At 51.7% G+C, this 13,471-nt stretch overlaps 1 protein-coding gene across 1 annotated transcript; it reads right to left on the bottom strand.

Moving 5' to 3' along the window:
* Positions 1-336: 336 nt before the first annotated feature.
* Positions 337-13,020, bottom strand: LOC113443855 (carboxyl-terminal PDZ ligand of neuronal nitric oxide synthase protein-like). The gene is made up of 11 exons (XM_026712329.2): positions 12,625-13,020; positions 9,945-10,016; positions 5,535-5,627; positions 5,149-5,207; positions 3,827-3,935; positions 3,609-3,750; positions 2,994-3,154; positions 2,710-2,877; positions 2,103-2,268; positions 1,501-1,846; positions 337-1,372 (listed from the first exon to the last, which is right to left on the bottom strand). The coding sequence occupies exons 1-11, from the start codon at positions 12,733-12,735 to the stop codon at positions 985-987; spliced, it is 1,815 nt and encodes a 604-aa protein (XP_026568114.1). The 5' UTR covers positions 12,736-13,020; the 3' UTR covers positions 337-984.
* Positions 13,021-13,471: the final 451 nt, after the last annotated feature.

Raw genomic sequence — 13,471 nt, 5'->3', positions numbered from 1 at the left:
CCTGGACTTTTCCCCCCTCTTTTCACGGTCATCAGCCCTGCAGGCGTCACTCTTTGGGGCTCCACGTGAACCAGACGCCCGAAATGCAAGTCCAGTCCTTTTCCGAGGTTGTGAAATTGTCAAACAGCTCCTTGCTGGTGGCTGTTTATCCCCCCTCGCCTGGTATCAGTGAGGGTTTGGGTTAGTGGTGGGAGCTATCGCAGGCTCTCCTCACCCCAGATGGCCTTCACCCCAGGTGGGAGCATCACAGGTTCTGGCTACTTGGGCCAAATTTCCTGAATCTCTGCAGAATCTCTCTCTTTGGACCCAATAAAACCTCTATTTTTTTTAAAAAAAAAACACCAGCTTTTCTCCTGATTACCCCACTCCCATCTTCTCCAGTAGAACCCCAGAAGTTCAGCTGATAAAGGAGACAGGGAGGAAGGAGACATCTGGAGGGACACACCAGGTTTCTTTAGCTCCAAAATCCTGGCCCCAATGTGTCCCCCTCAGCTCTAAACGTGCTGGTTCAGGAGGAGTCAACTTCTGCATGGAGATATCTGGAAATCACAGCTCAACTAGAACTAGCTTTCTCTCAGATGTTGACCTTTGTTGACCAAACGGTAGAACCTTTTTTTGCATTATCTAGGCCATGTGGAAATGATCTTTGCCCCTGAGATATCTTGATGTCCTTCAAGCCTTGGGAGCAATTTCTGGCCAGGGCTCTTTGTTCAGCCATCGGGACTGAGGTCCTCTCCAGATGGGAGTGAAGATGTTGAGAACGTTTCCCGATGGGCCTTCACTGCTTTACGAGGGTATCACAGTCTGCAAACCAGCCAACCATGTCAAGAAGTTGGGTGACATTTCTTAGGAGGCTTCAGATGGTATCTGGAGGAAGACACCTGCTTCTGAGATGGCCAACTTCTGCGGGTTACTTTCGGTGAATCCATTTGAGGATTTCTGCCTTGCAGAGCGAATCAACTGCGGTCTGTCCCTCGAGCATTCCTATGCGTGAGCAACACAGCTCCCCTTCCGGTCAAGCTCATCCTCGGACAGACTGATGTGCAGGCAGGTTTCGTCGATGCTCAAGAAGGGCTGTGAGGCACCCCAGTTCTCAGCTGCTTCCACCCACATACGGGCTTCTGTTGGCCGCCCAACACTCTCCTGGCCTTGGGTTTTGGCACGGGCACTGGCGTTCTGGCTTCCTCCCAGCATCCTGGCTTCAGACTCGGGCCTAGACAAGACGCCTGGGCTGCTGAGCATGGAGGGTTCAGGGGCGGCCCTGGAAGACGCCCCGATCTTCTCTGCCTCTGAGCTGGGAGAGATTGTTTTACTTGACCTCCTTCGCAAGGACGGTGGAGGTGGATTCAGCTTGGGGATAAACAGCTGCAACCTGTCAAATGAGGACGGGAAGCGGGTCAGACTCAAGGCCAGTCGTGGTTGGGTGTGGCACCTCAACCTGAGAAGGAAGCAATTCACGGCTGAGTTGGGTCAGTGCCGATTAGAGCCACCACAACTTACCTTTCCTTCAGCCTCAGGGCATCTGGACCACTGGAAGTCGGTTGCGTGCTTCCATTGGGTCCACTGCATTCATCTGCCTCAGATCCCTCCACGCTGCGGAGCCCGTCGGGCCCTTCCAGAATCGCCAGGTGTTCCTGTTTCTCCAGCCTGCCAGACAATCCGCTACCACCCATCTCCAAGTTGGTCAAGTTCTGGTGGGATTCATAAGAAGCTAGGTGTGTCGTGGGGCTGCCCACGATGCTGGCTGGTGTTGAGGTGGAAGACAGGTTGAGTTCCAGACTGTAGTGGTCCTTCAGGTTAAGGGACAGCGGGTGCTCGGAGCTCAGGTTCTGCAAGGAACGTTCAACTGGGGGCGAGAGGGGGAGGGCCTGGTTCAGAGACACCTGGAGGCCGGCAAGTTTCGTCTCGTATTGTAAGAAAGTGCTACTCTGGTTGGCCAATTTTCTTCTGACCTGTTCTCTGGTGGCCTCCCTTCCTCGCTCCTCTCCGCTCCTGCCCATTTTCCTCCATTCCACCTCCCGACCCCCTCGGTTCTCCTGCTCCCAAGGAGCAGGTGGCAAGGGACAGCTGACCACCCCAGCTGCACTGGATCCCTGGCTCACCTGGACGCCGCAGCTGGACCTTGATCTCCAGCTCCTTCAGTTGCCTCACCAGCAAGGAGACATGTTGAAGGAGATCGCGGTTGGTCAGGAGCAGCTGGCGGACACGCGCCTGGGCCTCCACGCGGGCCGTGGTCTCGGCGGAGAGCTGGTCCTCTAGCAGCTGCACCTGTTGGGGACAGGACGTGCGTTTGGCACGGCAGGCATCTCCTCGCTGCCCCCAGGGAGGGCAGGTTCTGACCATGGACGTTGCACCAGGCGCGCAAGGCTGGAAATTGTCGTGGGGCCCCTGGTTGGATGGCAGCTAGAGCTCACTTTGCAGTTTGGACAGGTGGAAGATCCTGTCTGCTATAACGTCCATGCCAGGATGCTCGACCCTAGAAGTCCACGCAGACTCTTCCCTATCACCCCTTGGGGAACCCCGGTTGGACTCGCAGCTCCCACGCAATCGTTGTGGCCAGGAGTGCCACAAGCCAAGTTGGTGAGCTGCCCGGAAGCCTCCTTCAGGGGGTGACCCGAGTGAAGGGTGGTTGTAACTGGAGGAGCAGAGGAAAAAAAGGACAGGTGCCCAGGCCTGGGAACTTTTGCACCCAGGACAGAGAAGGCTTACCTGTGCAACTGCCACCTGCGTCTGCTGTTGCTGCTGGAAGAGCTGGTGTTGGAGCAGCTGCAGGCAGTGCTGGGAGGCAAGTGGGGTGGCCGAGGCGGAGGACGAAGGGCTCCCCGTGCTGCCGAGGGGCTGGGCGGAGGAGGGCCGGAAACCGCCGTTCTCCTTTTCCTGGAAGCCAGAAGAGACCGGAAATGGGGGCTGCTCCTTTTGCCCCACCCCCAGCCAGCCCCACGGATCCAGCTCCCCAGTTTCATTTTCATGGGTCTCCCCAAGGAGTCACCCACCTGGCTGTCCTTCGCCTTGAGGCTGAGCCCATTGTCCAGCTCTCCCAGGTCAGGCACAGAGAAAGGCAGCTCGCAGACCCCGCAGTCAGGCAGGCAGACCCCTAGCGACCCAGCCAAGCCGAGGTCTTGGTCAGCCAAGGCTTGTTCTGAGGGTTGGAGACCTTTGGGGGACAACAAGCAAGGCAGAAAAAGTGAGGCGCACCTGGGATTCCGGCGTTGGGGAACTTTGGGTCGCCTTTCTTCAAGCTAAGGTATGAGTTGGTTCTCCAGAGCAGTGGTCGCCAACCAGAGGGCCGGGGACCACTGGTGATCTATGAGAAAATTTTGGTGGTCTGCAGAGAAATGTCCCTCCCCCCAAAGCAATTAGTCCAGGCTGTTCAGGAACACAAGCCTGCACCGCCCACATGGCCCGCGGGAACATAAGGCTTGCATCACTTGCATTGCAAACAACACGAGGTAGTGAGGGGAGGAGGAAAAGGGTGGAGGAGAGGAACTTGCCCCAAGCGCCTGTGGGCCCCTCTTATTTTCCCATCTCGAATCCTCCACTTTTAGGAAGCCGAGGTGGGTCCCCTTCTCCAGATTTACGATCCAGGAAGGGTCCCTTCAAAGTCTCACCTTCTACCTGAGCGCCTTCGGCAGAGTTGTTGCTGGCACCGTCGGCTTGCCCATCCGCATTTTGGAGGGCGTGCTGCAGGCTGAGTTTATGGCACACCTCGAAAGCTTGGCCCACCGTCCGCACCACGCGCATCGCCTGGGTCTGCGGGAAGATAACCGGGTTAACAAGGCGCCAAGGCTTGGCACGAGGTAGCCCAGGTCAGCCCAGGTTGGCTTGCCTTCTTCTTGGACTTGAAAACGTTGCAGCGGAAGGAGTTGTTGGTGCCGTCCCTGGCGATGTAGCTGAAGATCTTGAGATCTTGGGAGTCATGAGAGACGTAAAAGATCCTGAGGGAAGGTGGGACCAGAGACAGGGGTCATCTTTTTTCTTTTTTTTTTTAGTAAAAAGTTTTTTTTATTTTTTAATATACAACAAATCCATTTCAATCGTGTGTCGATCAGGTACATATTTCAGTTATTTAACCATTATTAATAATGTTCTTCTTGTCAAATTTAACAATACAATAATCACATTCTCGTGCAAATAATATAAATGAAGTCCAGTATATCTATTACATTAATTTCTCTTATTACTCTATAAATACATCCAATCCCTTTTAATTTATTCTAACTTCTATCAATCAATAAAACAAATCCCATACCATATAATACTCAGATTCTTCTTTTTCTTTACTTTCTAGTGTCAGTCTGTTCATTTCTGCGCGTTCAAATAGTTTTTTCAATTATTTTTCCCTCTATCGGTATCTTATCACTCTTCCAGTTTTGGGCAAATACAACGCTAGCCGCTGTTAAATTGGCACGATTGTATAATTAAGTAAATCTTTTCTTTACTATAACCTTCTGGTACCATTCCTAATAGGAATATTTCAGGCTTCAAATCTATATGTTGTTTAATCATTTTTTTCCAACCATGTTTAGCCAATACCTTTTAGCTTCCATGCAAGTCCACCACATATGGTAATATGTTCCTGGTATTCAATGACATTTCCAACATCTAATTGATTTATCTAAGACAGGGGTCTTAGGCCAATCTCATCCCTTCCTTGCTCAACCTTGGCAACTTCACGATGTGAGGACTTCAACTTATCACAGGGAATTCTGGCAATTGGAAGTCCACCCATTTACAAGCTGCCATGGTTGAGAGCAACTCAACCACTCAACCACTCCAAACATTCAGAAACGCTAGCACAGTGTTGTACTTTATTCTCCAGAGGTTCTGGAGGGCTTGATGCCTGATCACCACCTTGGATGGCTGAACACCCCGGACATCCTTGAATCGGGGAATCTTTAACACCCAAACGATTCCATGGTCCTTTCCAGGTGTGTGCAATTCCTTCCTTTCCCCCATGGAAGGGGGGCAGCTGTATAGGGGTGGCTGTCCGGTCTCAAGTTAAGGGATGTGTTGTTACAGATAGCCCTTAACTTATGACCGTTTGTTTAGCAACTGTCATCGTGGCACTGAAGAAAAGGGCCTTGGGTCTGGGGCACCGCGATGTGCACGGAGAGGCAAGAAGAGGCGAGTTAATGGCCAGGGGCTCACCGATAGACGGGGTCATGCATCACCAGCACTTTGCCTTCATCCCAGGTCCATTCCTTCCTCTGGAAAGGAGATCGGGAGAAGAGACGGCGTTAGCAGGGCCAGCTGTTTTGGGCTTGGTAGCTGTACAGCTCCCCGTATTCTCCCGGAGTCGAGGGCAGCAAGGACTCGGCACCCCTTGACTAAGGCCTTGGGACGAGGGAACCTCAGACAAGCTGCAAGAGCAAATTCTGGGCTTCCTTTCTCCCCCGCCAAGGAAGACAGCGAGGGGTCAATTGATAAGCCATAAAGAGAGTTCCCCGAAACCCACCCTTTCCACCCCAGCTGCCTAGATCGCCCTGGGGCTGTACCCCGCTTCTCTCTGGGCTCCCCAAGGCCTGGTCACTCACCTTTGGCTTCTTCCGCAGCAGTACCTTCACCCCGTCCACGGAGACCACGATGTTGACTTTCCTCTTCTTCACGTTCTTCGCTTTAAACTCATACTGGGGGGAGAGAGAGAGAGAGTGGGCCATCAACAACCTGGGCACAGGACGTCCTCGGCTTAAAGGCCATTCGCTAAGTGAGGCGGTTGTGAAATGATTTGCCAGCCCTCAACCCCACATCGCACGACGTCCTTGGCCACGCGTGTTAAGCAAATCATTATCTAAGGAAACCTCTCTTGTCAGTCACATCCACCCGACCCATTGAGAGCAAGGAGGCAGGGAATGTTGTGAGTCCCACACCTGAGGGAGATACACCTGGTGGAGCCTAGAAGAAGGGCCTTCTCCGTGGTGGCTCCGTCTCTCTGGAGTATCATCCAGCCAGAGACTAGAATGGCCCCCTCACTAATACTCCTTCGAAAGGCACCAAAGACCTGGTTTTGCCAGCGGGCCCATGGAACCCAGAGAGGGATGGAGTCCATCCAATGGCTAGTCTGATCTGTTATCGTCGGGGAGGAGGGCGGTGGAAGTTGGTTTTTGATTTTTTTTGTTTTTGTTTTTCCCAAATTTTGTTCTATTGTACTTTACTAACTTATTTGATTCTTTTTATTAGTTTTTATTGTTTTTATTTTTTTGTTTTAAATATGGTTTTTACATGGTGTAAACCGCCTCGAGTCGCCCTGGGTGAATAGGCGGCAATATCAATTAAATCAATAAGTCGCCGCCTTTCTCAAGTGAATCCTGCTCCCTGCCCCCCCACCCCCCCCCAAATGGAAGAGTCAGTCAGGAAGCTTTCCTGAAAGCGTGGCTGGCTTGTGGCTAAATTTCTCGTCCTTCGGTAAAAATCTACTTTTCTGGATTCCAACGTCTCCAAATCCCCGGATTCTGCTCTGCGATAAATACCAGCTAAAGCAACCCCGAACGAGGTTGCATGCTGGCTTAGCGTGTTGGGCAAACCAGCCAGCACCCGTGCCGTGAAATTGACTTCTTATTCCAGGAAAGGATGTGTGTGTGTGTGTTGGGGCGAAGGGGGGAATCTGGCAAGTGGGCTGTGGCTTTTCCTTTGCTCCTAATCGAGGGGTCTTTTAGGGGACACACCCCCCGCAACTCATTAGGGCTTCCAGGCACGTCTGTTCCGGCTCTTCACTTGCGCAACCCTGCTTGAAAGTCACCCTATTGATTTGAGGAGCCGTGAAATTTGGGCTTTTTCAACAGCCTTTGTATTCAGGGCAGTTTGTTGGTTGGGGAGGGTAGAAACCCAGACCGCAAATAAATCCAAACGCGGTGGTGAGATACGAAGAGGAAAAGGTTTCCTGGGCACCAGGGTGGCAGGTTGGCAGTGCCATCCAAGGAGGGGGGGAATGCAGAGAACAGCTGTGCCACAGGAGGGAGACGGAGGACACGATTCAGAGGGTGGGTGGCATCGTCAGGAAAGAGGAGTGGGTGGTGGCAACTCTGCTTAATATTCCAGGCCGCTCAGAGCGGAGCTGCTATTGCTGACAAGCCAGAAGAAGACGGGGCTTTGGGGTTTGCAGGGAGAAGGAGGCTTAATTTCATCTCAGAAAGCTCGACAACTCCAGACAGCTAATAATAATCCAAGAGGAGGTTTAAAAATACATTCAAATTCAGGCTTAGCTTGGCTTTAATGACAGCGTCGTCTGGCATAACCTGCTCTTATCCACCACATTTGCATTCCCGCTTGATTCTTCCCCTTTTCTCTCTTTCAAGTCCTGGCTCTTCCTTCCTCCTGGTTAGTTCTTCTTCTCCAAGGGAGGGTTTCAACTCAGAAAACCACCGCCTTTGATCTCTGCTCCGCAGACTTCCCAGTTTTGTGGGGGTGGTACACCAGGAGAAAATGCTTAGCCCTCCTGGCTGGGCATGTGTTCCTCCCACCCACCCAACCTCCGTTCTCGTTGACAGCTTCTCCCAAAGGAGAAGATCTTTGCAAAAAATTGGGGGGGAAGAAATCGTGGGGTTGTTTGGCAGTTTGGCGGCACGTCCAAAGAATTGGTGGCATCAGTTGTGCAACCACGTAACGTTCTGGGTTTTTAAGGAGGGCGGAGAATGTCTTTGTAGGATCCAATCTGGGTCTGTCTCTGGGAGCAGAGGTTTTTTTGGTCTTCTGAGCTTTCATAGTCTTTGCACTTTGAGGTTGGCGACGAGAATCGTTTCGATATTGTGTTGTAGGAACACTGTTGGGTATGGTTGAATTCTCACCCATCCGTTGGGTTTCTCGTGCTTCTCCCCATCCTCTCCACGCTTAATCATTGGTTTCTGTGAACCAGCTCCTGTGTGGGTGGCATCTCAACTGCATTTTGGTTTGCGTTCTCTCCTTTTTTTTTTTTCTCCCCTCAAGTATTTCTTCTGGCAAAACAGGTTCTTCCCCCACTGAATGTACAAGCGAAAGAGAGATTAAAATTCTTGATTTTGCTCTCCCTGCTGTGAAAAAAAAAAAATCTGTTCTTTGGCTCAGCCAAAAGGTGATGTATGAATCAAGAAAGGAAGCACAAGCCATAATAAAATCTGTTGGTTGCAAGATTCATAGGGCACCTTCTGTTCTGCTAGAAAGCCAGGCAGATGCCTCCAATAGAATCACAGGATATATAAGGAGACACTTGGCCTCAGATCCCTTCCATGGTTTCCACCCCACTCCTCATCTCTTGACAAAGGACGCAAGGGAGATGTGGGCTACAAACAGTGGCTCTCAACCTTGCCCACTTGAACTCTAGAAAAAAGTGCAGAGAAGAGCAACCAGGATGATGAGGAGACTGGAGACGAAGGCATATGAAGAACGGTTACAGGAACTGGGCTTGGCTAGTCTAGTGAAGAGAAGGACCAGAGGAGACATGATAGCAGTCTTCCAATATTTGAGGGTTGCCACAGAGAGGAGGAAGGGGTCAAGCTATTTTCTAAAGCCCCCGAAGGTCAGACAAGGAATAATGGATGGAAACTGAACAAGGAGAGATTCAACCTGGAAACAAGGAGAAACTTTCTGACAGTAAGAACAATCAACCCGTGGAACAGAAGTTGCCCTCGGAAGTTGTGGGAGCGCCATCACTTGAGACCTTCAAGAAGAGATTGGACTGCCATTGGTCAGAAATGGTGTAGGGTCTCCCGCTTGGGCGGGGAGTTGGACTAGATGACCTATAAGGTCCCTTCCAACTCTGATTATCTGTATTAACATGGGTGGACTTCAACTCCCAGAAGTTCACAACCAGCATGCTGGGAGTTGGGGGTCCATCCATGTTGGCTGGGGAATTCTGGGAGTCAAAGTCCATCTTCAAGAGGGCAAGGACAAGGTTGAGAAATACCAGTGAACTTTCCTTGGAACCATCTCTCCAAAGAAGCTGGCATGGCACTTTTGGCACCAAGTGAAGGACTTTTCAGAACTGGGTTTTGCGCTGTTGGGTATTTGTTTTAAAGGCCAGCCACAGCCTGCCCTGTTCAATTGGCCTGGGAAGTGCAGGCCCACCAGGTTAAATCCTGCAAAACCAGTGGCAAGGTGGTCAGAAGAGGAAGAAGGATGCCAGCAGCCAACAGGCCCTTTGGTTGTGTTAGAGGGCATCAGCTCTGGTCCTTCTACCCAGCCTCTCCCAACTTGATGCCTTCCTGGTGAGTTGGGAATTGCGAGCTTGTGGCTATTTTCTTGTCCAGCGAAGACTGGAGTCATTGGAGTTTTTAGTCATTGGAGACGGAGATCTGAGCAGAGGTGTGGGTCAGAGTGGGCAGATGGCCAGTTTATGAGTTTCTCCTTCAACTTCCCGTGGCCTGCCTCTCCCTTCACTCTTTTCCCACCTCCACCTCCAATGTGGGCCACACCTTGGGCGCGAGCACCTGCCGGTTTGCCTGCTCACCTCAACCGTGCAAAAGTGTGTCTGGTGGAAACCGTGGTCCAACACAACCTTGGGGCAGACCACTTTGTCCATCTAGAACAGGTGATGCTCACGCACCCACAGCCCACCTGCCTCCCACCTGCCGTGGCTCCCACCGCCCACGAGGATCCGGGGAGGAAATGAAGGCAACCCTCCCCCCTCCCTTGAACCATGGCTCTTTGACCTCCTCCTGCCCCTTTTCTCCATTCCTGGCTGCCTTTCCTTGGCTCTCGTCTTCCTTCCGTTCCAGAAGAGAGGCCGGCTGTGGGCTCAGGCACGAAGACAGCGGGAGCCTCGCCAAGCCGAAGATGGCATGGCTGCTTCTCGGAGCGGAAGGAGTGGGTGGTGGCATTTGGGGAGAGGAATTTGGGAACTAGAGAACACCATGCCTTCCTCCCCATCTCCCCTTCTGACAGAAAAATGCTTCCCGGGGCCTTGGGGGGTTTGGGGAGGCGAGGGAGCACAGGGAAGAGGCAAGGGAGGAGAGAAGGGGTCTGCCATGACTCACCCGGATTCTTCTCATGGCGGCCACAATCTCCATACGGCTGTTGGGTCTTGGCACGTCCAAGCTACCAATGTACTAGAGAGAGAGGGAGAGAGAGGAGGTGGAATGCCATTTAACCCCAATGCCAAAAGGCCCAGGAAGGAGCTTTGGTGCCCGTGGGCAGCCGCTCTTCAGGATCTGCCCTGGGCATCGGCGAAGGCTCCTCCCTCCAGTCCCCAATTTTGCTTGCCACCCGGTGCCACAAGTGGCTCAAAGGTCCCCAAGAAAAGTCGGACTCCCATGTATTTTTTCCCCCAGCAGTCTGGCCCTTAATGGGTAGTTGAATCCCGCATATTTGGTGAGCACCACAGAAAGTTCAAACTCCGAAACGAGCACTTGGAAAAAACAAAAAAGCTAAAGCAAAAATCGGGAAACAAAAATCGGGACGGGGACAAAATTTAAGCAGGCAACGAACCATCTAAAAAAAGAAAAAAGAAATATGGGCCGTTGGTTCCATGTTTGAGAGGCTTAACAAGGGTTGGTTGGCTTCCAAATGTAAACAACTAATAATTGACACCTGCAAGTGTAAATAATTGTTCATACACTATTTTTAAATCCTCTCCCCTCAAATGGTTCTAATTAAAGACCAAAAAGGCCTCCGTGCCAGGAAATCGGCTTCTTTTTTCTTTTCCTTTCTTCAGCTCTGGAGTGTTAACTCGGTGTATTTTTATCTCCTGAAGCTTTCATCAGGCTAGTGTATTGGGTTATTATTATTATTATTATTGTTGTTGTTGCTGTTGTTGTTTGTTATTGTTATTGTTATTGTTTGTTATTATTATTATTGTTGTTGTTGTTGTTGTTGTTGTTATTATTATTATTATTATTATTATTATTATTATTATTATTATTATTGAACCCAATACATTAACCTGATGATGGCAGATGAGATTCTGCCGAAACTTCACTTTAACTCTAAGAGCACAACTATTAAGATGTGGGAAAATACCAGAACAAACCTAAATACTAGATAGATAGGTAGATAGGTAGATAGATAGATAGATAGATAGATAGATAGATAGATAGATAGATAGATGATACATAGATAGATGATAGATAGATAGACAGACAGACAGACAGACAGACAGACAGATAGATAGATGAGTGGATGGATGGATATGGATATATAGATAGATATAGATATCTCCCTCCTTCCCTCTCCCTCCCTCCCCCCTCTCTCTCTCACACCCACCCACCCAAGCCCACCCACTCTGCTCTCCAAAATGGCCACTCCCAGACACCTCCTCATTTAGCAATATCCTGGGTGCCTTCAGAGAAAAGGAGGCCAAGACAGAACCTGGCCAGACCTCCTTCAGAAAAGCAGCCCAGCCTACCCAGGTTTAAAATAGACTTTCCACAAAGCAGCCATTTTCAGCTTTTGTCCCTATTGTTCCAGGAATGTTTAATCAGGGAAAGGTAGAGAGAATAACCTGCTGGCAACAGAGTTAAATTCCACTCCCATCGGGAGATCCTGCACAGATTAAAATAGGCCGCAGTGCGTGGTAACTTAGCTGGCCACTGAAATGCTGCCCCTCAGGAGATCTCAGTGATTCCAAATTGTGCCCATCCTGACCCACTGCAACGACTGGTGGGGATAAGGCCGAAATCAGCCAAAACTGTTATTTTGACCTTTGGCAAAACTGGTGCCTGAATGTTTGCTGGCTAGGGGAGGAATTTTCCCATTTTAGCCTGCTCATTAATTCTGTGGGAAACTGTCCAAGTCATTTAAACTCTGAAATCTAAGGACATTAAAATAATGGTTTTAAAAAGCATCCAACAGGACAAACCAGTTTATGAAAAGCCAGATCAAGCCTGGGTGGTGGGCCTGTTTGGTGTTTCCGGCCCCTAAAATTTCTTGGCTCTACCCCACGGAAGGAAGACCAACATTGGCTAGTCAATGGGGGGTGGGTGGGTAGGTGGGGTGGTCCTTAACCAGGTTTTTGCCTGGTCTTGGTTGACCCAGCATCCTCATGGGAATGGCAAGATAAGGAGCGGAGGGAGGAACAAGGGCAGACGAAAAGAGGAACATGGCACGTTTTGACATGTCTTCCAATCTGACCAGCGCATCGGGGGTGGGGGGTGGGGGGTGGGTGTTGCCACACCTAGGCCCGGAAGCTCGGAGGGAACTAGCAGCTAAATAAGTCTTCAGTTCACACCTGATGCCCAGCGGGTAGACTGTGCCAGCAGAGAGAGAGAGAGAGAGAGAGAGGCTCTGTTTCAAACTTCGCTGCCTTTGCGTCGCATCGGGAGTCAGTCCCCAATGCAGCAGTGACCAAGCAACTCTGCCCCTTTTTCCTTGCGCGGATCCTTCCTTGCCTGGCTTTTTCCAGACGCGGCCGGCCGGCTAAGCTGCCCGCAAGTGGATCCGGCTAAGGGCCACAGAGACGTGTCCTGCGCCGGAGCTCTGCTCCCCTGGCCCCGGTGGCCCAGTGGACGGAGCTAGGGAGGGCACCAGTGGGGCGATCCAAGTGCGTTCAGGAAGGAGCTGGTGCAAGGCGGGGCTGGGGGCACCACGGCCTCTCGGCTGACCAGACAGGACGCCCTTCCCTTCCCTTCAGTCTTCCTTTCCTTTCCTTTCCTTTCCTTTCCTTTCCTTTCCTTTCCTTCCCTTCCCTCCCCTCCCTTCCCTTCCCTTCCCCACTCTCACCTTGGCCTGGAAGTGGATGCCGTGTTGGAAGGCTTCCTCGTTGTGCAGCGGCACCCGCGCGTCCCCCGCGTCGTCCACCAGGTTGTAGCGGTTCTGGAGCTTCCCGGGCATCTTGCGGCGGCGGCGGCGGACGAGGCTCCCGAGGGCTTGGCCGGCGCCAACGCATCGCCGCCCCCGGCTCTGCCCTGCCCGGCCAGCCGCTCTGCCGCCCCGCGCGCCCTGAGAGCGGCGCGCTGTGTGCGAGGAGCGTAAGCGCTCGGCCGCCCAGGAGACCGGGCGAACCAGGCAGCCTGCGTGGCTCCTCCCGGGTGCCGCCCGGGTGATGCGCCACGTCGGGGCGGAGCGAGGCGGGAAGGGGAAGAGGCGGCCGGCCCCGGGAAGCGCCCCCACCTCCCCGCCCCGGGCTCCCCTTCCCGCCGATGCTGAGGCCAGGGCGCGGCGCTGTCCAAAGCACCAGCCCAGAGGACCGGCTGGAGGGTCTCAAGGGGCACCAGAGGGGGGGCGGCGAGCGAGCAGGACCTCAGGCCGCCTCCCCTCTCCGTGACCTTTCTGGTGGGGGCCCTTCAAGACCCCCCAAGTCAACCGGAGGCCCCCTTTCTCCCCCCTCTTTGCCTCTTGTAGAGATTTTGTTTTTTCAGTGAAATATTTTAGAAGCAGCTCAACATTTACAAGCTTGTTTCAGACAAGAAGCCTTGTTTTCTTTTTTTAAATTTTTTAAATAATTTTTTATTAATCAACTAAAAAAGAAAGACAATGAACGTGGTGCATACATCCTGACACAGCTACTTCTCTTACATCATTAAGCAATAAATATAAAAAAAATAATACAAAATTACATATATACATA

This window comes from Pseudonaja textilis, chromosome 17 (genome assembly GCF_049901715.1).
Source record: "Pseudonaja textilis isolate UNSWEBS1 chromosome 17, rPseTex1.2, whole genome shotgun sequence".
Taxonomy (NCBI): Eukaryota; Metazoa; Chordata; class Lepidosauria; order Squamata; family Elapidae; genus Pseudonaja; species Pseudonaja textilis.
The sequence above is the reverse complement of the archived record's forward strand: the minus strand, read 5'-3'. Positions and strand labels throughout refer to the sequence as shown.

Excerpts from the sequence above, each read along its gene's own strand:
- LOC113443855 (XM_026712329.2), bottom strand. The coding sequence starts at position 12,735 with ATGCCCGGGAAGCTCCAGAACCGCTACAACCTGGTGGACGACGCGGGG. Across the intron at positions 5,208-5,534 it reads TGCTGCGGAAGAAGCCAAAG|AGGAAGGAATGGACCTGGGA; the intron begins GTGAGTGACCAG and ends TCTCCTTTCCAG. Across the intron at positions 3,751-3,826 it reads TTTTCAAGTCCAAGAAGAAG|ACCCAGGCGATGCGCGTGGT; the intron begins GCAAGCCAACCT and ends ATCTTCCCGCAG.